Here is a 25828-nt window from a genome sequence, read left to right as displayed (position 1 = left end):
TAGAAACATTAATGTCAAAGACCGTGGATATGAAAGACAGTCTGACTGTAGCAACTGGCCTACCTGAAGCCATAGTTCAGGTAAGAAACATTCATCAACACTTTTGTAATTATCTGGTTTTCCCTCTTCACTGTAGAGAAAGACTGCATGTAATCAGTGGACACCACACCACTCATTTTTATTACAGCACACGTGGTATAATTGTTAACTATAGAATAGATGTCATTAATATTGTTAGCGGAGAGAGAGCACTAATATAGCCAAAGAAAATGGATGAAATGTGCAAAAAGTAGTTTTCAATGCATTCTATTTAAGGGACACAATACGTCTTGAACATATTGATAAACTGACTGAAATGTATAAACTCGACTCCAGGGTGCAACAGAAATAAATAGTAATACTTTTTTTTGGCTAAATAAAGTTTTAGTTTAAATGATTTAATAACTCATAACTATAGTTCAAAATCACCTGGTGGTGTGCAGCTTTCATGGAAATGTACACAAATAAAATTAATAAATAAAAGGGAATCTCACTTATTCTAATGTCTGTGTCACTGTGTGTATGTTTTACAGGCTATCAAAAAACGATTTGCATCCATCTTGGAAAGCAACGATGCAATGCTGGCAGCCGTCACACTTCCCAAGTTTAAGTTACGGTGGGTGAGAGACCAGAGGAAGAAAGAGATGGTCAAGGGTATCCTGGCAGCAGAGTGTCACGAGTGTCACGAGTGTCTCCGACAACGCCACTAGACTCAGGCTCCTCCAAAGACAAAGAGCAGGACTTTTTTTGCTCTGAGGATGACGATGAAACCTTCAGCACTGTGGAAACTGAGGTAATGGCCTACTTGAAAACAGCCCAAACAGGCATGGAGATTCTCAAAAAATGTCCCACAATAAAGGCAATTTGTCTGAAGCTAAATGCAGCTACCCCATCCAGTGCACCAGTTGAGAGACTATTCAGTCTGGGAAGTCTGGTACTGTCTCCAAAGAGGAACAGGCTGTCTGACAAAAGGTTTGAGAAGCTGCTTCTCATGAGGTACAACCACTGGTTCGAAAGCTAAACCTCCACTCAAACATTAATTCAGGTCTTTGCCAATAAGCACTTTTTGTTGTTTTGATTAACTAGGCCCACATTTGTTATCTGTGTGTGTGTGCCACAGTGACACAACAGCACTTTAATGTCTGTTATATATATATTACAAAACACTTATTGTATGCTTGCTGGACTTCATATTTGAACTAAAGGAAACACACTGACTTTTTTTATACTTATTTGGTTGGACTACAACAGCAGTTGCCTCTATATGGTGCTGAAAGAACTTTAATTGTTGCACTTATTCTGAACAATATATTCAGCTTACTCTCCATTAGTTTCAGAAAAGCCGGCATACAACTCTTATTTTATGGTATTGCTTGTAGATTTCATTTTTGAGGAGCTGATGTTTTTTGTTTTAATGCATTTATGGTTGTCTTGTCTGGACCAGCATTTGGTGTGAAAGTACATAATTGTTTCCAACTTGATTCTGAATAATATATTCAGATTGTATTTGATCTTGGGAATGTTAGTGTGTGTATTGTTGAGTGTGTTCAGATCCACCATAACAAGTTTACAGCTATGTTGTGTTAATTATGGCAGACTAGACCTGTAGACGGGTGGCGCAGTGGTCTGTGTCTGCATCAGATCATCAGATCATCAGATCAAGGGGGATTGCTGGGGAACTCCAGTTCGAAACCCGCTCCCGCCCCCACTGCGTCAGGCCGTTGTGTCCTTGGGCAAGACAAGGATTTGCTCCTGTGGGTATTGTCCACAGTACATGTATAATACCAATACTTGTAAGCTTGTAAAAGCGCCTCGATGACCTCGAGGTGTGAAGATGGACGGTGTGGCGCAGTGCAATGATCATCAGATCAAGGGGTCCCTGCTGCGTCTGTAAAGCCGGTGTGTCCTTGGGCAAGACACTTCACCTGAACTTGCTCCTGTGGATATTGTCCGCATGTATGATATATGTGTAATGTGTGTATATGTAAAGCGCTTTGAGTCATTGAAAAAGCGCTATAATAAAATGTAAGGAATTATTAGATTGCAGGCAACTAACGTTTTGTCAGTTTGTTCTGGCCTGAAATAAATTGGCACTTTGAAACATATCTTTGTGTTTGTGTTTGTATAGACCACATTGCTTAGCAGAGTTAAATTAATAATCTTTGATCTCAAAGTAATGATAAACCTGTGAGTTGGATGTAGAAGAGTCAGAATCAATATAGATGTTTTTTATTTTAAAGAAAATTGTAAATGAACATGGTAAAAAACTGTAAATTATAGTGTCCGTCCAAAACATATATTGTACTTATAGTGAAAACTAACCTTGGGTGATGGGTTAGTAGACTAAAAGCTTTAGTAATCCAAAGTCCAACATATAAGTACCCTGTATCAAGATTGATGCAAAACAAGTGATATTTGACCTTTTTAAGACAGATTTAGCAAAAGAAACCTCTTCTGGGGCCATTTGGGTGGATTTTCCATATCTCTGGCCCCCCTTCTTCGATTTTGACACGTGACATCTCTTTCTAACCGTCAGAGCCAATAGAATCGACGGGAAACCGTCCCGCACACACTCATGTTAAAAAAAAAGATGGCTTCTTCGCGCATTCAATAAAGCTTCAGAGCTTAGGAATGGCCTGCTCTACTCTTTTAAAACGGAATTGCAGTTTTATTGCTTATAGATTATCAGAACATTTCAAAGGGGACACAGCCACATTGGATATTAACCTATGGATTAACTACATCATCGTTGTTATCGTTTTAATGCCATTGAAGACCAATGTTGACCAGACAAAACCAAGGTAAGCCATTTTAGCATTGTAGGCTACCTAGCGCCACATGTTTTGATGTACGTTTTTGTTGATAATGTCGCAAGTTTGTATCTTTCAGTGTTGAGGTGGGCACCGTTAGATTCTGTGTCTTTACGATCATAAACGATGTGTTGGATGTGCAGCTAGGATAAGTAATAAGGGAGCTATGAGTGATTTTCGTTGCAGTAAAAGGTTAGCATTTTTCGCTCGGGGCTAATTCAGAGGCTCACTGTTAGCATTGTGTGTATTTAAATGAAAAATATCATTTAAATGAGTTTTTTCCCGTTATATGGATATAAAATATTTATTAATATTTATTATTTTATTAAATATGAAGGTTACTTAGACGTTGTTTCATGCAAATTACGCGATTTCGGCCCCGGAACCGGGTCCGTGGGGCCTAAGAGGTTAATGGGAGCTTTTTGTTTTTTTGGGAGCCCTTTTTTTAAGTAACGAAAACGTTACTTTTCACAGTAACGCGTTTCACAGTACACTTTTTGGTGTAAGTAACTAGTAAAGTAACTGAGTTACTTTTGAAATGAAGTAACTAGTAATGGTAACTAGTTACTGGTTTTCAGTAACTAGCACAACACTGCTCATAACACCCTTATTACTGATCGTAGCTGCACGTCCAACCCATCGATTCGTATCGTGAGAAGACACAGAATCGATCAGTACCTACATTATTACTCCATGATAGGAACTCGTAAAGATATTAACAAGAACATACATCAAAACATGTGGCGCTAGGTAGCTAAAAACAGCAAAATGGCTTACCTTGGTCGTTATCTGGTCAAAAGTGGTCTTCAATGGCATTCAAACGATAAAAACGCTGCTGAAGTTAATCCATAGGTTAATCCAATGTGTCTGTGTCCCTTTGAAATGATTTCTGATAATCCATAAGCAATACACCTGCTTTTCTGTTTCCAGATGTCAGAGCGAGAGACAGGTTCGCTCTCATGCAAAACTGTGTGCGCATTGCTCTCATTTCTCAATGGTAAGGTGTGTGTGTATGTCCCCTTCGATTCTATTGGCTCTAACGGTCAAAAAGAGATGTCAATCACCAAAATCGACCAATGGGTTCCAGAGAAACGGTAAAAATGGCCATTTCCATCCAAATCACCTCAGAGGTGGAGTTTTTTTTGCTAAACCACTCTAAAAAGGTCAAATGTCACTTGTTTTACATCAATCTTGATACAGGGTACTAATTATATGTTGCACTTTGGATTCCTAAAGCTTTAAGTCACCTTACCATCATCCAAGGTTAGTTTTCACAATAAGTAAAAAATATCTTTTGGACGGACACTATAATTTACAGTTTTTTACTATGTTCAATCTGAATTTTCTTTAAAATAAAAAACATCTATATTGATTCTGACTTTTCTACATCCAACTCACAGGTTTATCATTACTTTGAGAAAAAGGATTATTAATTTACCCCTTTTAGAAGTGTAGTTATGGTCATTTGTTCTGAAATGTCATTTTCAAGCCTGAGACCTGAAAAACAGGCTCAGTGATTAACAGGTTAAATTACTTAATCTTCCTCTTGAGGGTCTTTGAGGTAATTTGAAGGATTACATATCATTTTTGGTTTGTTATTCCTTCTAAGCACCTTGGGATTTTGCTGCATTATAAATGCATTGTATGAAATGAACTTGTTTATTTGCTATTATTATGGAGACAAGAACACACTAGTTTGTGTCAAGGAGAGCAGATTGTATAGGCGTTTTGTGCAGTTTACAACTGAGAATAAAAAATGATTTGGATTAATTTCATATTCTGCCTCTAGTATTTCCTGTGAAAAGGAATGTTACATTTTACTTAAACCTAAAGTAGTTATTTAAAAGCATAATATGCAGGACCCCTGCCAAGACTTACTGCAGGTGAACAGTTTCCAAAGACAGTTTGTACTTGAGATTTTTCTATATGTAACTTAGCCTTAATATAGAAGGAATAAAACACACAATGCCATCTCTGTACAGTACAATACAAGATTTACGGATTCTATGACTCTCACATTTTTACACACTCAATTAAAAGGTGGATGCAACCCTATGGAACCCCAAAGTGTGGTTTAAAAAAATCAAATTCATCACCCTTTGCGAAAATTTGACATTATGGGGATACATTATTCTTCCAATCTAATAATTTACACATTCTAGATCGGATCTTCATTCAGATCTCTAAAACATCCAATTTTCCGCAAGAAATAAAGAGGATATCCCATAAGTATAACCTGATTATTGCTGTATTAACAGTGAAATATTATAACGATAAACAGCTGCAACTCAGGTTAAGGTTTCGCAGGGCTATCATTTAAATTACACAATTGTTAAGGCTAATAAAGAATCCAGGATCAGAGCAGAGACAGGAGTTTTAAGCATGTTAATAAAGTTTACTGAATATTACTGGAGCTGCAGGCTGGGGGGTCAGGGCCAGGGAAGCCAGAGAGTGTTGAAGGAACGGGGGACGGCAGTCTGACCAGGTTGATGAGCTCACGGATGGGCGCAGGGAAAGACCCCGGAGGAGCAGGGACAGGATCCACATTTTCAGGTGGTCTTGAGACAGGAGGTAGGAGTCAGGCTGGCTTGAAACTGCAGGGGAAGTGAATCAATTATCAGGAGAAACTTTCAATCGCTAGAGACGTGACTGACCGGGGTTTCAGAGTCCACAATCTAGCAAAGTGGAGGAGTCAGGACCGGAGTTTTATAGCAGAGAACATTGGATTGTGGACACCTGGCAGCCTGGCTTCCTGTAATCAGACCGACACACAGACACAGAGAAGGTTTCTAATTTCTCTAATTTCCCCTCCTTGACTCCTCAAATCCTCGGTCCTCCGGCAGTGACCCGGAAATGGATTTCAGCGAGCCATGTTGAAGGACATCTAATTTCTCTAAATGCACATCGAGGACAGAGGATCGAGCGTCGAGGAGGCTCTCTGGAGGAGCTATCAATCAATCAATGTTTATTTATATAGCCCAATATCACAAATGTTACATTTTTCTCAGTGGACTTCACAGTTTGTACAAAATATCAGTATGACAATACGACACCCTCTGTCCTTTGTCAGATTGCATATATTGGCAACTGCGCACAAGCTCTCTTGGTTGGCCAATATATGCAATCTGACAAAGGATATACGGAAGCAAAAAGGTTGTTGAAGCATCATTATGGAGATGAATATCTTATCGCGACAGCCTACATCGACAAGGCTCTCAATTGGCCATCTATTAAACCTGAGGATCCACAAGCTGTCCTGCTGATTATACTCTGGGTTCTTGTTTGGTTGTGAAGCCACAGGGTTTTTTGACGAATAAAAGAGCCTTCTTTCCACCTTTCTTAAGCTCTTTTCTGTTCTTTGGTTTTAGCGCCTGACCGACGCGCTCACACATCACTCAGATATATTGTTTGTTTTTGGTACATGTATGTCCATGTTATTGTTTCCATTTCAACACTGGTCGTTCTCTTCTTTAAAACACACACATGAAGGTATCTTACCAGACGATGTTGAAACAGTGTTCGTCATTTAAATAAACAAATCTTCTCTTCTCTGCAGTGCAATGCAGCGGTCAAAAAACCGTGTGGCTTCACAACCAAACTAGAACCCAGAGTATAATCAGCAGGACTCTTTTAACCAGCTGAGGCAATCGCAGCACCAATCAGCCGCTCCGTCCCACCGTGGTTGCGGATCCCGATCAAATTACACCAATCAATTATACTCCATTACATACATTAAATTATTAAATAATCAAAATAATAAATCAACGTTTTGGCTCCTACAAACAGTGATGTTTCAAAGAGTCGTGACGCACGGCCGGATTTATCTCAGCCAATGACAGCTCTGCATGCATCCCCTGGATATTATTTTAGTAACTGCTTGAACGGCGACGCAATATTTACAGAGAGAACAGCTGTGAGGTCCGTGCAGAAAGCTATATCCAGTCTCTGATTATGTTGCGTTATTATGAGTTTGATTCTGAAATTGTATATATTTATATAAATATGTGTGTGTATATAATAATAATAATAATAATTCCTTACATTTATTATAGAGCTTTTTCAATGACTCAAAGCGCTTTACATATACACACATTACACATATCATACATGCAATGGTCAGATACTGTGGACAATACCCACAGGAGCAAGTTCAGGTGAAGTGCCTTGCCCAAGGACACACCGGCTTTACAGACGCAGCAGTGGCGGGTTTCACCCCTTGATCTGATGATCATTGCACAGCGCACTGCGGCACACCGTCCATCTTCACGCCTCGAGGACATCGAGGCGCTTTTACAAGTACACATTGGTATTATACATGTACTGTGGACAATACCCACAGGAGCAAATCCGGGTGAAGTGTCTTGCCCAAGGACACAGCGGCCTGACGCAGTGGGGCGGGAGTGGGTTTCAAACTGGAGTTCCCCAGCACTCCCCCTTGATCCGATCATCAGTAATATGTCAGTAATATGTCCACATCTATGATAATATGTCCACATCTGTAGCCTGTTATTGTCTCATTATACCGCACTGTGAATGAATCAAAGTAAATATATAAGTGGACACATCTGTCCATCAGACAGAGGGCTGCTGTGCCTCCTGTCATCATTAATGACCGCTTAGAGGAGAGGATTTCTCATTTTTCTAAACTCCTGCTGCTTCCCCTCCTCTTTCCTCGGTTCCCCTCCTCGACTCCTCCGCTCGCATCTCCTATGGGCGGGACTAAGAGATGAGGATAGGAGTCGAGGAGGGGAGTCGAGTAGGGGAATTAGAGAAATAAGAAACCTTCATAGAGGGGAGGGGGAGAGGCTTCAGACTAGGCAGAGGCAGACGCCATGACAACAATTATGTGCAGCTGCTTTATTAGTATCTGGTTTAATTGTTTCCGTGGTGGATTGATCTTCCAGATACAGCATTATACTTCAATGGAGCGTCGTAATACAACGTATTTTAAATCTAGGGTTAGGGTTAAGACATTGGGGAATTTTTCCCTTGACTGATTGATTGATATTTTTGTGTTGGATTTAAGCTAGCACATTGTGACCATTTGATAATGCCTCATATCAATCAATCAGCTGTGCAGTTTGGTGGTCATTCAGGTGAACAGCTCCAAACTGGAGCTTGGGCAAGTGTGCTCACCACTGCACACAGGTAGAGGAGGACCCATCTGTAACTGATATATTCATTTCCCAGGAGCCTTAGTGAATTGTTACATTTCGGTGCTACTTATGACTTATAAATATAATTGTTTCATGATTGCTAATGCGCTCTGCTTGGACCCTGTAAGGCCCAGGGTCCAGGACAACTATCCAATCCTTGACGATTATAAAGTGAACCTATTTCCAATAAGTGCTGTGCATGTATACTAATTCAAAGTGATGGATGAAAGCATGGGATATTGATTGGTAACCTAATTTACTGTTAATGGCCTGCGTCTGCTTTGAATGGCCTCCTACTTGTGTACTGCAACTGACTCATATTATACCTAACTTGTATAAAATGTCGTTGTGGCATGCATCCTTTATTAGTGTGACGCTATAAAATAGAGTAGCTCAAAACTTCATTATTAATCTGCAACGCACCAGAGGGAACTGCGTCTGAGGTTGTGACTTGGAACGCTGTTGCTTTATCAGTAATAAACACCTTCCTATGTATGTACCTGATAGGGAAGTGAATGGCATGCAGGCAGAACACATAACTCCCTCAGGCATACAGGGCTAGCACCGGAGGCAATTCATTACTTTGCCTTTACCACAGCTATTAGGAAATGTCTAATGAAACCAGGATTTAGATGTATACCTGCTGAGCTGTGTGTGTGTGTGTGTGTGTGTGTGTGTGTGTGTGTGTGTGTGTGTGTGTGTGTGTGTGTGTGTGTGTGTGTGTGTGTGTGTGTGTGTGTGTGTGTGTGTGTGTGTGTGTGTGTGTGTGTGTGTGTGTGTGTGTGTGCGTGCGTGTGTGCGTGCATGCGTATGTGTGTGTGCATGTGTGCATGAGTCTCAGTTTTATCTTTATGAAGGTGGACTGGTGGTCTGAAGGGAGGATCTGTAAAAAACAAAGAGATTAATGAATAATGCAGGAATTGTGCAGACAAAACACACACACTATACCACACACCTGCAGGCTCGGCAAATAACTCACTCCTTCTTGAAAAAATACATCAGTGGTCCCCAGTGTGTGTTTGAGGGAATGTATGTGTGTGGGACGGAGAGGCTGAGAGGGTCCATGCTGGGTCAACATATACCCCAAAGAGTATGAGGATGCATTTGAGTGTTATAGGGAAAACAATGGGATTTACTTTAGAGTAGCGGTTTTCGAAGTGTGCCCCCCAGGGGAGGTGCGCCAGAGAGCTTCAGGGGAGGCGCAGCGTGAGAAAAAAATAACGAGAAACAGTGAAATCTAGCTAGTTAACTTCAGCTAACTTCAGCTAACTTTACGCGAGCAGCAACATGGATCGATTTTAGCCAACGGGTACATTTTACCCGCAGCTGTTTTTTTATTGTATGTAACTTTTTTTCAATAAAATATGAACGTCTCCCAGTCCGTGACTTTTCCTGAAAGTGTGTTATGTAACACCCTGTGTTGTTAAAAATGGTCAATATGAAGTCAGATTGAAAAAATCGCCAAAAAAATTGATATTTATACCTATTTCCGCCAGCGGGTAATATTTACCTCATAGAAATGCAGCGCTCCTCGCGCTATTGATTTTGCGATCAAAATGATCAAAATACTACGGAGGGAAGATATTTCCATTTGGAGGGGAAGCTCGCGAGTGTGTGTGTGTATACGTGTGTGTGTTTGTGTATTTTTGCGTTTGTGTGTAGGCCTATTGTGTTTGTTTCCCAGAGAAAACCCTCACGAGAAACACCGGCTGTTGTTGTGCCTGCTGCTGCCTGCTGTCAAGTTACTCCGTTCTCCGCTTGTAATTATGCCGAAGCTTCAAAGTTATATTTATCATCTGAATTTGCCGAAACAAGTTTAATATTCTGAAAGCCAAGACTTTGTTTAATTTAAATCAGATGAAAACAAACTGTAACGGACCCTGCCGTGTTATCTATGATTACTTTACTCTTACGTTCATAATTTCAGCCGGAGGGAGGGGGGCGGCGCTGCTGGAAGAGCAGATTGCGAGTGAGAGGTGCCTGTCTTCGTCCCTTTACAAGCTTCAAAAATGTATTTATCGTGTGATTTTGGAAATAAAAGTTTCATATTCTGAAAGCCAAGACTTTGTTTGTTTAAAATCAAACAAAACACCCGAACCCTGAAAAAAATTGTTGTTTACGTAAATCCACGTTTACTCTGAAATGAGCCGTTGCGACTTCCGACTGATTTTGATAGAGCGGGTCACATAATATGAAAAGCTGAGAGTCCACAGATTATATTGGTATACATGTCATCCCTGTGCGATCAAAACTCACCGTTCTGTATGGTACATTGTACCTTGGAAATCAATAGCGGGTAAACTTTACCCGTTGGCGGATATAGGTATACAGCGACCTCTGGCGGTTCTAGTGTTAGTGAAGTTACCTAAAGTGATAGAGGAGACAGCGTCTGGCAGAAAACGTCACTTGCACACTTTTGGCTGTCTGTGGAGACAGAGTTCCCCTACCTCGCCAAAAAGGCGATTTCAATTTAACGGGACGGCGCATTCGGACTAGAGATGGCAAATCCGGATACTTTTACGGACACTGAGTCTTCTGAATCAGTCATTGAAGAGATCCGGATCATACGAGTCCTTTGAGTCATATGAGTCAGCATCACCAAGAGCGTAGAAATCCTACCGGTGAAACCGAAAAGTTGTTGCATTTCACGAGCATATTAAACTAACGTTACATTAACCTCCACTACACAGTGTATTTTGCTTTAATAAAAAATGTTGATCACAAAAAAAAGGGTTATTTGGCGAATCTGAGTCTGCTGTTGACTCGTGCGTGACGACGAGTCTGCTGGATTTCTGGATCTGCTGCTATACGGTTACGTCTCTGAGTCCGCACGAGTCTGTGTTTTGCACAGTGAGTCAGGATTTGCGAATCTCTGAGTCTGTTGTTGACTCGTGCACAATAGCCGCGGGAAGTAGGGATGCTGGAGGCGGGGCTGCGAATGGTGTACATTTGAAAAACTTCATGTTACTGTTTTTGAAATCTCTCCCCACTTTTGTCTGCACCCCCTAAGTAAAATGACTTCCCAGTTCCCGCGGCTATGCTCGTGCATGACGAGTCTGGATCTCTGGATTTGCTATACGGTTACGTTACCCCACGAGTCTGTAGGAAGTGAAGGAAGTTCCCTTGATTCAGTGAGTCAGGATTTGCGAATCTGAGTCTGCTGTTGACTCGTGCATGATGAGTCTGCCTGGATCTCTGGATCTCAGGATCTGTTACGGTTACGGCTCTGAGTCCGCACGAGTCTGCAGGAAGTTTCACTGATCCGCGTCCCCTGAGCCAAACGATAACTTCTGGCAGCTATCCTACTTGCTAAAGGCTAGGCAGGTGTAATGTGATTTTACATGTTATAAGGAGAGTAGCGAGTGACGCAATTTATAGTTTTAATTTGTACGTCACCAGGAGTAGGACTCAAAGGACTCGGGTTAATCGAGAGGGGAGACTCGTCACGACCAGCTCATTACTAGGATCCGGGTTAATGATCCGGATGAATCAGGACTCACCCATCTCTAATTCGGACCCAAGTACACCAGTTTGGGCATTAGCCTGTCATCAGATTGTATTTGTTGTTGCTGCTGTAGCGGAAGTTTAGTACAATTATTTTTGATTAAATACTCCAAATCTCCACCCTCGATAATTGCACTTGCTTCAGTTGCTTGCTACTTTCTAACGGCGGTGAGAGTGGTGCAGTGACGCTATCTATCTTCTATCGATTAGGTTTATGATTCGAAAATTATAAAAGTAGGGAAGACATGTGGATATTATCCAACTGAACAAAACGTGCATTTATCTAACAGGTTCGTTTTCCACTGACCTTATTTTGAGCTATTTTCCAAAATCCTATGGAGAACTCCAACCCAGTCTCACAAAAAACCGTGTAATAACTACGTTGGTCCAAAACTTGGGACGTAGTATTTCTACAAAAACGCCTCTGCAATTGTCAGGTCAGGTCTATGCTCCTTGTCTTTTGCCTTGGTCAGGTCTATGCTCTTTTGTGCTCTAGAAAAGTGTTGTTCATCACCACGTGAGCGATTATCATTTTGTTCTCAATTTTTCTCATCTCATCCTGAGATTAGTTATTGACAATTTTTTGCTGTATTTTGGAAAATAAAGTATCCTACCAATACTTTACCTCTGTCTCCCTGGTCGTGCCATTGGGTCCTACCTCTTAAGTGCCTAAGCTATAAAAGAACGAACTGACCATTATGGACCCAGCCGACCCAAGAACGCTTCATGCCGCCCTGTCAGCACGAGGCGAGAAGATTTATCGCCACGGGGAACAGCTGGGCATAGCCGCCAAGTGAATACAAGTGTTTCAGGAAAACGTTTCTACACAGATGCAACAACTGGCTGTACAGATGAATCGTTTGATCACTCACCTACGGACTGCTCCAATACCAGTCCCAGCAGCCATGGTTCCGGCTTCACTACCGGCCCCAGTAGCCATGGTCCGACTCCAGTTTCGGCTCCAGTACTGGTTCTTTGGCCGATGTCAGCTTCCTGTGTCCTGTCGGCTTACCGACCGTCTCAAGTCTCCTCTCGAGTTCCCTGTCAAGGTCCTTTTCAAGTTCCCTCTCGAGTCCCCTGTCAAGGTCCTTTTCAAGTCATCTCTCAGTTTCCCCCTCGAGTCCCCGCTCAAGTTCTCTCTCAAGTTTCCTCTCGAGTTCCCTCTCAAGTCACCTCTCAAGTTTCCTCTCGAGTTCCCTCTCAAGCCCTCTCTCGAGTCCCCACTCAAGTCCCTACTCAAGTGCCGTTGGAGGTTCCGCTGGGGGTCCTGCCAACTCCATGTCCTGGACCCGATGTCCTGTGCCGTTGGAGGTTACGCTGGGGGTCCTGCCAACTCCATGTCCTGTCCCGTTGGGAATCCCACCGACTGCTCTCCTGCCGGGGTTTTCTGCCAACTCCATGTCCTGTCCCGTTGGGGGTCCCGCTGACTACTCTTCTGCCAGGGGTCCTGCCAACCCTGTGTCCTGTGCCGTTGGAGGCCCCGCCGACTACTCTTCTGCTGGGGGTCCTGCCAACCCTATGTCCTGTGCCGTTGGAGGTCCCGCCGACTGCTCTCCTGCCGGGGGTCCTGCCAACCCTATGTCCTGTCCCGTTGGGGATCCCGCCGACTGCTCTCCTGCCGGGGGTTCTGCCAACTCCATGTCCTGTTCCGTTGGGGGTCCCGCCGAGACCTGCTCCGCCGAGACCTGCTCCGCCGAGACCTGCTCCGCCGAGTTTCCTGCCAACACCGCGTCCTGTCCTGTTCCGGGTCCCATCGACACCAGCCTTTGCTCCGTCGTGGGTCCCACTGACACCAGCCCAGGTTCCGTGCAGGGTCTCGTCTACGCCTGACCCGCCAGGGGTTCCACCAGCTCCTGCCCGTCCTTGTGCCCGGCCTCCTGAGTTCCCAGCGACTTTCGCCCTAGAGCCCGTGCCCCCGGACGTTCCGCCCGAGGACTCAACCATGAACTCTGCCTTGCCCCCGGGCCGTCCGCTCGAGAACTCCATCATGAGCTCTGCCTTGCCCCCGGGCCGTCCGCCCGAGGACTCTATTATGAACTCTGCCTTGCCCCCGGGCCGTCCGCCCGAGAGATCCATTATGGACCCGGCTTTCCCCCCCGAGTCGTCCGCCCGAGACACCCATCATGGACTCTGCCTTGCCCCTGGGTCGTCCGCCCGAGACACCCATCATGGACTGTGCTTTGCCTCTGGGTTGTCGTCCCGGACCCGTCCTCCGGACCCGTCCTCCGGACCCCCTCCACCCACCCTTTTTGGATTTTGGATTTTTTTTTTTTGTACGTCTGGAATCTTTTTTTTTCTTATTTTAAGAAATAAATCATCACACAACATCTAAATTTAAGAATCTCTTGAAATGACACCAATTTTACATACAGTATATATTTGTATTCATTGTTCATCTACACAACACACACACACACCTAAATTACAAGTAGAAGAATTAACATAACCACAATTGAAAACTGTTTAAAATGACCAATGACCCATTTGAAAACACAGCAGATTGTATTTTCATTTAGAATTAGGTTCTTTTCACGGCTTCATACATTTTCCAGCCAAATCAACATTCATGTTTCCACTCTTGTTTGACAAGTAGAAGTCATTGCAATACTAAAGTGTCTAGGAATACCTTTTATGAAACATCAGATGACTCTTTATGCAGTCCAACCACATCTCCCAGATAATATTTTATAGGGACATAGACTTTATCTTTGTGATTGAAACTGTAATATGCAGTGTAATCTACTAAATGTTCAGCAGATAACAGTTCAGTTGCTTCGGCCATGATTGGTATCTCTATATTATATGCCATGTAATCTTTATCATAACAAATGGTGTTGTGTTGTTGGAACTCAAAACAATATAATGATGAATTTATAACATAGATATTTCTCAGAAGTCCAAATACTGGTAAATTATTAGAATTAACAGTATTCACAAGTAATGACTTATCCCGTATATATTTGTTGCCATTTAGATTGATCCATTTAACAGAAACAGCATGGTTTACTTGGTCATGTCCAAGAAAGGCCCTCATTTTTTCTTTTAAGTATGAGATGTCGTCTATTTCAGATGTGGGCCCCAGTGAACACTCACTTGAAACAATTGGGTGCTCAGACAGACTTACATTTGGACAACATTCATACATTTGGTTATGCCTTATTAAAGACTTTTTAGCATTTTTAAAATTTAGTTTTGAGGCCCATTGTTTGAAAAAGCAATGCTTTGATTCAAATCTCATGCACATATGACGGACCATTGGTCCAAGTAGTTTAATCTGGGATGGAGTATGAATCAAGTAATGTTGTTTTGGTGTTATGTTGTTATCTGGGAACATGTTCTTCATATGCTTTAAATGCTGTTCAATTAGTGTTTTCAAGTTGTTAATAGTCTGTAGACCAATAACAGGAGCAAACAAAATTTGAACAATCTCTATGAGTTGAAGAATGATTGTGTAATATTCATTACCTTTAACTGTATCAATTAGAAATGGCAGTATTTTTAGTAGAACAATCATTTGACCAGAAGACTGCTTCAACTTATTATCATTTGAAGCTATTGTGTTGTAGGATATAGGACTTGGTTTATCCCTGACATCAAGTGGAGAGTAGGGAAATCCAATTAATGCAGTGTTGGTAACATCCTAGTCTAGCTGTCCTAAAATAACTAAATGTTTTATCACACACTTAATTTATTGTGGAGCAATGCCTTCAAGAATTTATTATGCATGATATCTTGGGGTGTTGGTTGGATCAAGTTAAAGGCTGGGAAATCTACCAGTTTGCTCCTTCTGTTGATGCCGTATGTAGTTTGTAAGCTACTCCTGAGAAACTCAGTGTTGGCCTTCTCAATGTCACTGCACTGCCGGACATGTCTCCCTTTTGTCCTTTCCTCAAAGTTAACCTCATCAAAATGGGATTGCATGTGCTCAAATGAACATTCACACTGCCGGCATTTACTAGAAGCAAAACCAACACCCTCTTTAAATCCACACAGCTCATACAGGTAGGCTCACCTGCTCTTTGGCCTCTCAGAGAGAAAATGCCGTTTCGAGGGTATTTCTTTTTTTTAAATGAATAAATTATTGTTAGTCAGCAGGGATGGTATCATTGTATTTATGTTGTTAATGTCAAATATTAAAGTATCATGTGTACAATTAGGCAACAGCAGTTAACAAAAGTCCTTTCTTTATATGTATTTTTTGAGTTAACTCAAGATGTGAATATGCGTATTGTTAGAAATTAAAATCAATGTTTTATGGCATAATGTACCTTAAACATACCGTCAGTTTAAATGCTATTTTATTCTGGAAAAAACCGGAAGTTCTCAATACCAAGCTTTTATTCTGAAAATCCTTCATGACGACATCCGGGACTACCGTCCATTAGTATCATTAAAGTGGCTATTGACGCCGTTAACATGTATTACATATAAAGTTATGAAAGAGATAAGGAGGAGAAAATGCATGTGGAAGTAAGCAATGAATGTAAAATGTCGAAATCCACTGTTTAACGCGATATCGGACACAGACGAACGAGGGGGGAAGTCCCCTACGTCACTACAGCTCCCAGAGAGGAGGAGCGAACAGCCAGCAAGCGGGAAGGACGAATGCTTGTAAGCTCTCTTCTGCACGGCCAGCACCTGGGAGAGGAAGCTGCAACATTTCTCTCCTGACTGAACAATATCCTGTTTGTAACATTACCGCGCTTTTTATTAATTAAAGTACCAGTTTTGAACCTTCCCAGAGACTCTATTTAGTCTCCTTTTAAGCTTCTCTCCTAGACGCGAGAATAACCAACACAGATGACAATTGGAATGACCCCGAAGTGATCTCGTGCCACCGGGAGAGCAGTTGCAGTTTTCAAAGGAGCTTGAACAATGCTGGCAGACATACACTCGGGCCCAATACAGAAAGGTAAAGAAGTACCTGTGTATTCAAAATCTTCAATAGATTACATAGTGAACAATAGGAGTGTGTGTCTGTCTGGTAAGTTGGACTCCTAAGAAAGACTGCCTAAATTAATGTTAAAACAACCACATTTATAACAATAAGAATTATATATTGTAGGAGCAGACACAGTAGTGGTGGCTTAAAGCCCAGCTCTGCTCCGCACCGTCCGTTAGATGAGCATGGTCAGATTAATAAAAAAAGGAGTTCAAAACACCGGCATAAAAGTTAGAACAATAATCTGATTTTAATGGTAAAGAAACACCAATACAATTGTACAGAGTACTCTGGACTCCCAGTTCTACTGCTGTGCGATACAGGTATCGGGACCAGCCAGTCAGAAACAGGGGGCCTCGTGCATGACTAAACAACAGTATATATGGACATTTTGGGGCGGAGAGTCACTGCTTATCTTCCACTGGATCCTACTCCTTTAATTTCCCAGGGAAGGTTTCACACAAACTATTCTTTCTCAAACAATCAAACATTGCACACAGATATATTAGTATCAAACATTGTACACAGATATATTAGTATTTGAGATTATATTGGCCCCAAAAAGAACCTTGAAAAGGACGTGTGTGTGTGTGTGTGTGTTGATATCTTGGTCAGAGAGTGTATTGTGTGTGTGTCAGGGTGTCTGGGAAAGTGTATGTGTGTGTGTGTTGATATCTTGGTCAGGGAGTGTATTGTGTGTGTGTCAGGGTGTCTGGGAAAGTGTATGTGTGTGTGTTGATATCTTGGTCAGGGAGTGTATTGTGTGTGTGTGTGTGTCAGGGTGTCTGGGAAAGTGTATGTAAGAAGGTTTATATATATATATAGGATTACTTTAAAACAGTCCCAAATAATACATGTTCACTTCAATACAGTTCAAGATAATACCTGTTTACTTTAATACAGTTTAGAACAATATCTGTTTGCTTTAATCCCTTTTTTGATCTCACCTTCAGAGATCAATTTATACACAGCATTTGAAACCTAACCACGGTCATTCTTTTCTACTGTCTGTTCCCCAACCTTTATATAAATCCATCAGTCGCTGGGATTTAGAGCACCTTTAAACCTTTAGGAACAGTCCACCATAACAACTTCTTATGACAGTGGATGGAGACGAAAATATGTTAAAAAAACTCGTCCCTGTCGGCTGAATCCTCGTGCTCTTCCCCCTCTGACGCGTAAGCCAACAAGGGCATTTGGTACGAAGGGGAAGAGGCAGCTTTTCCCTCAAGGGTGGAACTGATGAGTCTAATGGCGCGTTTCCACTGCAGGCCTCGCTCGGTTTGGTTTGGCCTTATTAGGTCCGGCTCACTTTAATGCTGCGTTTCCATTACAGTTTAGGAACTGGGGTAGTTACTATAGTAACACAGTGTAGGCGGGGCGATCAGCTTTTTGGCGGGCGGAGCGACGCTGCATACAACTGCCGTGAGGTCATCTTCAATGCGACACAACTCACACAACAACAATGGAGCATGTGGAAGCCATCGTGTCCTTGCTTCTTGGTATGTGGTTTTTTATCACAGCAAGAAGGAAAACTTTGTTTCGGAAAAGGCTGCTTATAGCAAGACGGAATACAGAAGAAGCTGAGGGGAGACTTATGGCAATCGTACAACGTGGCAGAGACTACTCCAGGACGACTCAACGACAACGCTACTCGGTAAGCTAACGTTAGCTAACTAGCAATGTGTTTCACGCTCAGTATACGACCAAAGTGTTTCACGCTCATTATATGACAAAAGTGTTTCAAGTATTTAATTAATTGTAGCTACCACTTTTACGTATTAAAATATGTATGCTTTTGTTTGTGTATTTCAGAAGTTAGGTTGCCACCGCAGACCATGTGTTTGGATGCTTGACCGAGCAACCGAGTGGTGGGGTGTGATTGTTCCATCTTTCACACACACTCAGTGGGTGGAGAACTTCAGGATGTCTGAGGAAACCTACGTCTACCTGTGCAATAAACTGCGGCCAGCGATGGAGAGACAGGACACACCATTCCGTGAGTGTATACCTTTAAGGAAAAGGGTGGCCATCGCACTGTGGAAGCTTGCGACCGGCTCAGAGTACAGAAGCATTGGACATCTTTTCGGAGTGAGCAGGACTACTGTGTGCCGGTGTGTGCAAGACCTCTGTGCTGCTGCAGAGGCGTTGTTAGTACCGGAACTAATTCGTTCACCAGACCGGCAGAAGTTTGCAGAAATGGCTGCCTACACTGAGAACAGGTGGGGGCTCCCTCAGTGTGTAGGTGCTATTGATGGATCACACATACCCATCTTGGCACCACAGGAATACCACTGTGACTATTTCAACCGGAAAGGCTGGCACTCCATCATCCTTCAAGGAGTTGTAGATGGAAAGGGACATTTCTGGAATGTGTTTGCAGGAATGCCTGGGAGCTTGCATGACGCTCGGGTTTTGAGGCTGTCCTCATTGTGGGAGTTAGCCAGTCGTGGTAACTACTTTCCACCTTGCACCAGGAACATTGGTGGGGTGAATGCTGGCTATTACATCCTGGGAGACAATGCCTATCCCTTGCAAAGCTGGCTCATAAAAACGTTCCCTGACAATGGACAGCTGACAGCAGAACATGTGATCTACAACAAGAAAATTTGCAGCGCACGGGTAGTGGTAGAAAACGCTTTTGGTAGACTGAAGGGAAGGTGGCGTTGCCTCATGAAAAGAAATGACTGTGATGTGAAACTTGTTAAATCGATGGTGCTGACATGCTGTGCTCTGCATAACCTCTGCGAGAGTCATGGAGAGGCCTATGATGATGGGTGGGATGCACCAGCAGCAGCAGAGCCTGGGGTAGCAGTCGCTCAAGGTGCAGAGGAGGAGGGCACTGAAATACGACAGGGGTTGATGCGCTACCTGAATAGCTAAATATTCATTGTATACAGGAAACTTCAATGTTTTGGTTCATAACATCAGTGATATACATTTCTTGTGTTTGTAATTATAAACACGACATTGAAAGATTGTGGGCCATTAAGGCTAGTGCCATTTGTTTTTATTATTACTACATTGTATTGAACATAAATAAATCTTTTTTTCTCTTTCACATATGTGTTTGTCAAATGATTTAAACAAAAAAATGTTATCAGAATTGACTATTTAGTAAATATTTGATTTTCAAGCACCAGTAAGTACTTCCCGTAATAAGAACATTTGCGCAAATATGAAAGTAAACATAAATACAAATCATCTCTTATCCCCCTTCTCTTTCTGTTTTTTTCTAAATACCCCCTTCCAGTTTATTTGTAAAAGGAAATCTTTTACTTTAAGTAATGTCAGTTACCAAATGTTTTAGGAGGACCTCAAGCAGGCAAACTCAATTTCTTGCTTTAAATCTCTTACAATTAACTTTTATCTTATGGGCTTTTTCCTAACTGATGGTGTTTCTTATTGCATGTTTAGATCTTAATTGGGCTATTTTTACAATTGTTTGAGTGATATTGTTTTTTTTTAAAGATCCACAAATATTATTAGTAATGGTATTAGTTGTAGCCTATTTTTATTTAGGAAAAATATAGGCCTATAACTTCTACATCATGTGAATCTGAGTTTTTGTTCTGCTGATTTAAAGCCCTTTAATTGTACATTTCAGTTTGATTGGATTCCAAAACTGTAATTTTGTGTGTGAGTGGCAACCCAGTGACTTTGTTTACATGCTCACGAAAATCAGTTTGTTAATCAGATTATGGCAGGAAATCAGATGATGCATTTATCAACAAGAGATAAAATGAGAAGTACTTTATTGAATCCCAATTTGGGAAGTGTTTTTTGCATGGCATGTACAATAGAAATAAAAAAGATATATATATTTGTTGCAGCAGCATAAAAAGGCATGGCATTGTACAAATAAAAAAAAAAAAAATGTTTGTATTGCAGCAGCATAAAAAGATATGGCATTATATATATATATAAAAAAGGAAAGATAAGAAATAAACAAGAATTAACAAAAACAAGAGAGATGAAACAGAATAATATTAAAATTACAGAGGTGGTTCGTCTTCCTGAGGAGACGGGCCACGTCGGCTGCCCCCTAGAACCTGGCCGAGAGTGCGCAGGAAGGCTAGGTTAAACGCATGAGTTTGAGCGTTCTCCTCCCTTCTCAAGGCCATTTCCTCCTCCCTCGTCCGGGCAACAGCCTCCATGGTCAGCTGCCAGTGCCGATCCACCTGGGCCAGGCTCTGTTCATGGTGCCGTGCCTGCTGTGCTAGGTGCTCGTCTCCTCCTCGTTTCCTCTTGCCTGTATGACGATAAGATAATTATAGCAATAAGAATTAGCAATAACAATGAAAAACACAGGACAGGTACAGGTCACACAAGGATATAATAAAATGTATAAGCAGAACAACAGTAAGGATGAACTAAAGACAGTTATGCCCTAGATGTTTACAATAATTGTGAAAGTGAATTACATTATGTCCAGCCTGTTGATAATGATTATAAATATATGTATATAATAGGATGTCACACACACAATTGTGCTAGCTGCTGACTAGCTAGTTTGTAACAGAGCATTTCCACACAGTGGTATAGCTTATTTTACTTAATGACGATGGATGATCTAAAGTTTAAAAAAAAGTCACAATTCTAGTCGTTTTGCCATGCCTATTTCTTACCTAGAACCACACGCTGCGGTGTCGTGATGGCACTCGGCGTTGGTGTCGATTCCTCCTCGGCTGGTGTCTGTGGTCGAGTTGAGATCCGTTCTGATGTTGAGGACGGAACACTGCCACCACCCGGTGTTCGGGACTGTTCCTCCTCACTAGTCACAATGGCATCATCTAGAACAGCAACATGACTTGTTAATTCCACGAACTACTGTAGAACAATACTAAATAGCAACAACAACTGTAGAAAAGAAGAACCTAAACAATGGCGCATGTGGTGTTAGCAAACAATAGCTCTAGCTAATGCTATCTGCCTTAGCTAGCTATGTAGCTCCATAAAAGCATGGGTTGTCGAACATAAATGTAAGGATAAAATACTTGTTTGTTAGAAGTGAGCTTTAGAATAGATAGGGACACAACGCTTTCAAGCAAATAACAGAGCGTTAGCAAAGACTTACCATGCAGGGACTCCAGTAACGCGGTTGCAGAGTCCAGGCCTCCCTCCCTCCCAACGTTGGCCGGTCTATGGCCATAAATAGCGTCCAACAGGTCGAACCACTTCCAGCTTTTCCTATCGGAACCACTCCGGCCGTTGTGGTCCTTCACGGCTCTATACTCACTCTTAAGCTTTTTCAGTTTTTCCCTACACTGCTGGAAAGTCCTTGAGAATCCGCGTTCGGACAACAGTGCAGAGACCTCCTGAAAAACTTTTAGGTTGCGAGTTGTGCCGTCGAGCTCCCGCTGGATTTTATCATCTGCAATTAACTGGAGGAACGTCGTAACTTCGTCAATCGACCACGGTATGCTTTTCTTTGTCATTTTCTTAGGTTTACACAAATGCTGCAAGCGTCCCTTAATATATGCGACACTAGGGATTAAGTCGCGCGAGAATTGTGACGATTTTCTCTGACCAATCAGCAGTCGTCACTAGTTTAGCATATTCCGCCCGGTTGTTGGCCCCGCTTGTTGGCCTCGATAGAACCACGATTTAGTCGGGCCAGAAAAAGGGTGAAAAAGTAGCCTCGGGCCAAAACCAGGCCAAGTGGAAACGCAACCAAAAACGGGCCCCGCACGGCTCGGCGCGCTTAAAGCGAGCTACCCGCTGCAGTGGAAACGCGCCATAACATAAAATGAGCGGATACAAGGCACACAACAACAACCACATGTCACCAAAATGGCAATTTTCATTTCATTTCAAACCTTTATTTAACCAGATTGGTCCCATTGAGATCATAGATCTCTTTTTCAAGGGAGACCTGCAGCATATAGGTTCCACATGAAACATAAAACAATAAAGGACATTATTCATTATATTTACAGGATACATAGTTATAGACATTTACAAGTGCCCATTGTATCAGCAAGCATTTCATTTAGCCTAGCTTTGAAAACATGCAGAGGAATGAGATTGCTCAGTTTCAATTCTTGCTGAAGATTGTTCCAAGCAAGTGGAGCTGCGCACATAAAAGCTGTCTTACCTAAGACAGTCCTTGCTCTTGGCACATCTAACAAGACTACATCATGTGACCTCAGACAATAGCTGCTTGCAACTCTCTGTGTTATCAGAGAGCAGATATAATACGGGAGTTTACCCAACAAAGCTTTATAGATAAACGTGTACCAATGACTGAGCCTCCGTACAGAGTGATGGTAAACCTGCCTTGGTATACAGTGTACAGTGATGTGTAAGTGCTTTACAATTTGTGACAAATCTCAGAGCACTGTGATACGCAGCATCCAATTTGCTCAGGTAATTGGCAGGTGCATTCATATAGACCAGATCCCCATAGTCCAGCACAGGTAAAAAGGTCACAGTGACTAGCCTTTTCCTGGCCTCAAGCGAGAAACAGGACTTGTGCAATAAAAGTAGCCACAGAAACTAGAAGAGACATTATTAAACTTTTCCATTTACCAAACATGTTTGTCATCCATTCCTCCATAGGATTGTTGATCCCTGATTGTTCATGCATGGTTTTAGATAGGGCGCGTAGTAGGGATCGACCGATATGGCTTTTTCAAGGCCGATACCGATACCGATTATTAGTAATCAAGGAGACCGATAACCGATATTTGGAACCGATATACATTTGCAGTAAAATCAGAAAATCTTGGTGTCAAAATGTAGAATAACACAAACTCCAACACAACTCAACACAACTTATTTGAAATGCATTTAAGCATATATTATGTTTAATTAACTTTTAAACATCTTACAACTGGTTTCCTCTCTGTGCCCTTTTCTTTAGTGCAGCCATCTGCTATGAGTTAGAGAGAGACAAGAAGTGGGGCTTCAGGCTGACATGCTTAACTAACAATAATGCTTAATTTATTATATCAAACCAATGCCTGTCTGTCTAGCATAAAATCCCAATAAGCTGCTAGCAACTGCAAAACACTACTGTTTTATCTTGAGGCGACCCTGCTGCTTGAGCTTCTTTAAGAGTATCATCTGTTACTGCGGGCAGTAAGTCAGCAGATTTTGCAACAAGCATTTGAAACCATGGTGTATACCATGCTTTGGCTTTAGCTGCTTTGTCTGCTGCATTGTTACCCCAAGTCAAGTAGTTGTCTGCCGTGCTGTGACCTTTGCACTTGAGTAAAGCTAGCTTTTTGGGTAACATTACTGCTTCTGCAAGCCTTTTGATCTCTTTCTCGTGTTTGATGGGGGTATTGGTGGATGTTATAAATCCTGCTCTCATCCACTGGCGCATTTCCACATGTATGACACCATGAACATATGCTGAGTCAGTATATATGTTTACCTCTTTCTCTTTTGATAGCTCGAATGCTGCAATGACTCCCATTACTTCTGCCAACTGTGCTGAGACTTTCCCTGTTAATTTTCCTGTTGCTCTTTCCTCAAACTGTCCCTCCGCTGTTTGACCCACCACTGCGTAGGCCGCTTGGAGCCCGTTGGTGGGGTGTCTGAAACAACAGCCGTCTGTGAACAAGTTTTCTGCATGTGACATAGGCTCGTCTCTGGGATCTATTCTTAGCTTCACATCCTGGATGATTCTTTCCTCACACCTATGGGGTTCTCCGCTAACCATGGTGCCTGCGCTGTTAACTCCTTCATGTGTGTAGGTGATGTGTGCTTTTGTCAGAGTTTTCTCTAACCTGGTCTGTCTGGTGGAAGTCATTGTGAATGCACTTGAGTACACAAAAGAGACAATGCTATGTGTTGTCAGTACTGTCAATGGGTGTCTCATCACAATGTGTGAAATATTGTTCAAGATGCGTGGTGTACCTGCTGCATGTCTCGTGCATGGAGGTTCTCTGTTCTCCACTCTGTCCAGTGTGATACTAATGTACATCAGTATTGACCTACATCCCCCTTTTTTCTGAAATAGAATACCATTTACTGTGTTTTCACTTTCAGAAATATCAAGGAAAAATGGTAATGCATAAGATGCAGCAGCGAGAGAGGTGACCTGGGACATGGACTGTTTGAGAGAAATGAACGCAGCTTCTGCAGCTTGTGTCCAGTTCAGTGTGGCAGTGAGTTTGCGCATGCCTTTCTCATTGATCAGTGTTCTTAGTACAGCTGTTCTTAGGTTATACTCTGTGATGTAGTGTCTGCTGTAGCCTGTGAGACCCATAAAATATAGCATGTCTTTGACTGTCTTGGGTTTGGGGTGGTTTAAAATGTTTTCCTGATGTGCTGCTGACATGCCTGTACCTGCTGGAGAGATTACTCTGCCCAAAAATGTCACCTCTTTACGGGTGCATTGTAACTTTTTCTTAGAGACTTTGAACCCTGTTGCGTGGAGGCGAACCAGTAGGTTCCTGGTGGCCTCTAAACAAGAGGCTGCGGAGGGTGCTGCAATGAGAAGGTCATCGACATACTGTATCAATACCACCCCTTCTGGCAATGAAATGCCGTCTAGCTGTTCCCTGAGTATTTTGTTAAATATTCCTGGAGACAGACTGAAGCCTTTTGGTAGTCTTGTGTATTGCAGTTTCTCCCCGCCCATTGTAATGAAAAAATAGGTCTCATACTCTCTGCTAGAGGTATGCAGAAGAAAGCGTTGGCCAGGTCAATACAGGTGAAACATGTATGTTCAGGTGAGATATTACAGATAGCTGTGTATGGGTTAGGAACGGGTATCAGAGCCATAGTGGTGATAGCATTAATGGTCCTCAAATCATGAGCCATTATGTACTCCCCGCTAGGTTTTGATACCGGGAGTATTGGAGTATTCCACTCGCTTTGTGAGGGTTCCAACACCCCGCTCTCTTTAGTCCCTCAACTGCCTTGCTGATACCCCCTTTGGCCTGTGGTTTAACAGGGTACTGTGATAGGTGTACAGGCATAGAGCTGCTCACCTCAAATGTTATTGGTGCAGCCTTTGAGCAGAAACCTACGTCATGAGAGTCAGATGACCACAGGTCAGGTGGGAGGTCACGCAACATGTCATCAGTGAATGAATGGTCAGTCTTCTCCCTACCATGATGTCTATCCACTTCGTGTCTCTCCATGAAGATGCATTCTTGAGTGCAGATTTTTAGAGCATAAGCTTTGTGTGAGGGAGAGTATGTGAGTGCTGCTATCTGTGTTGGTTCCCAATCCTCAACTTCTAGCAGTGTTTTGACCATAGGACCAAGTTCCTTAGCTTCATAGCCCTTCCTGATAGCTAATGAAATGTGTGGTGTAGCTTCAGCTGACATACGGTACCAATAGTGTTGTTCATCAGTGAGTTCAACAGATGCAGCCACCTCCGCTTGTCCCACAAATAAATTGGTTGTGGTTACATCCCA

The 25828-nt window shown here is 42.4% G+C and overlaps 2 protein-coding genes across 2 annotated transcripts; one reads left to right on the top strand and one right to left on the bottom strand.

Annotated features, from left to right (window-relative positions):
• The first annotated feature begins 17612 nt into the window (after positions 1 to 17612).
• On the top strand, positions 17613 to 19443 carry LOC117442989 (uncharacterized). The gene is made up of 2 exons (XM_034078951.2): positions 17613 to 18108; positions 18267 to 19443. Exons 1-2 carry the CDS (start codon positions 17917 to 17919, stop codon positions 19332 to 19334), a joined length of 1260 nt encoding a protein of 419 aa, XP_033934842.1. The 5' UTR covers positions 17613 to 17916; the 3' UTR covers positions 19335 to 19443.
• A 1003-nt stretch (positions 19444 to 20446) lies between these two features.
• LOC117441896 (uncharacterized) lies at positions 20447 to 24120 on the bottom strand. Its single transcript, XM_034077917.1, has 4 exons — positions 23833 to 24120; positions 21529 to 21835; positions 21080 to 21244; positions 20447 to 20703 (listed from the first exon to the last, which is right to left on the bottom strand). The coding sequence occupies exons 1-4, from the start codon at positions 24118 to 24120 to the stop codon at positions 20447 to 20449; spliced, it is 1017 nt and encodes a 338-aa protein (XP_033933808.1).
• Positions 24121 to 25828: the final 1708 nt, after the last annotated feature.

Source organism: Pseudochaenichthys georgianus, chromosome 3 (assembly GCF_902827115.2).
Source record: "Pseudochaenichthys georgianus chromosome 3, fPseGeo1.2, whole genome shotgun sequence".
Lineage (NCBI taxonomy): Eukaryota > Metazoa > Chordata > Actinopteri > Perciformes > Channichthyidae > Pseudochaenichthys > Pseudochaenichthys georgianus.
The sequence above is the reverse complement of the archived record's forward strand: the minus strand, read 5'-3'. Positions and strand labels throughout refer to the sequence as shown.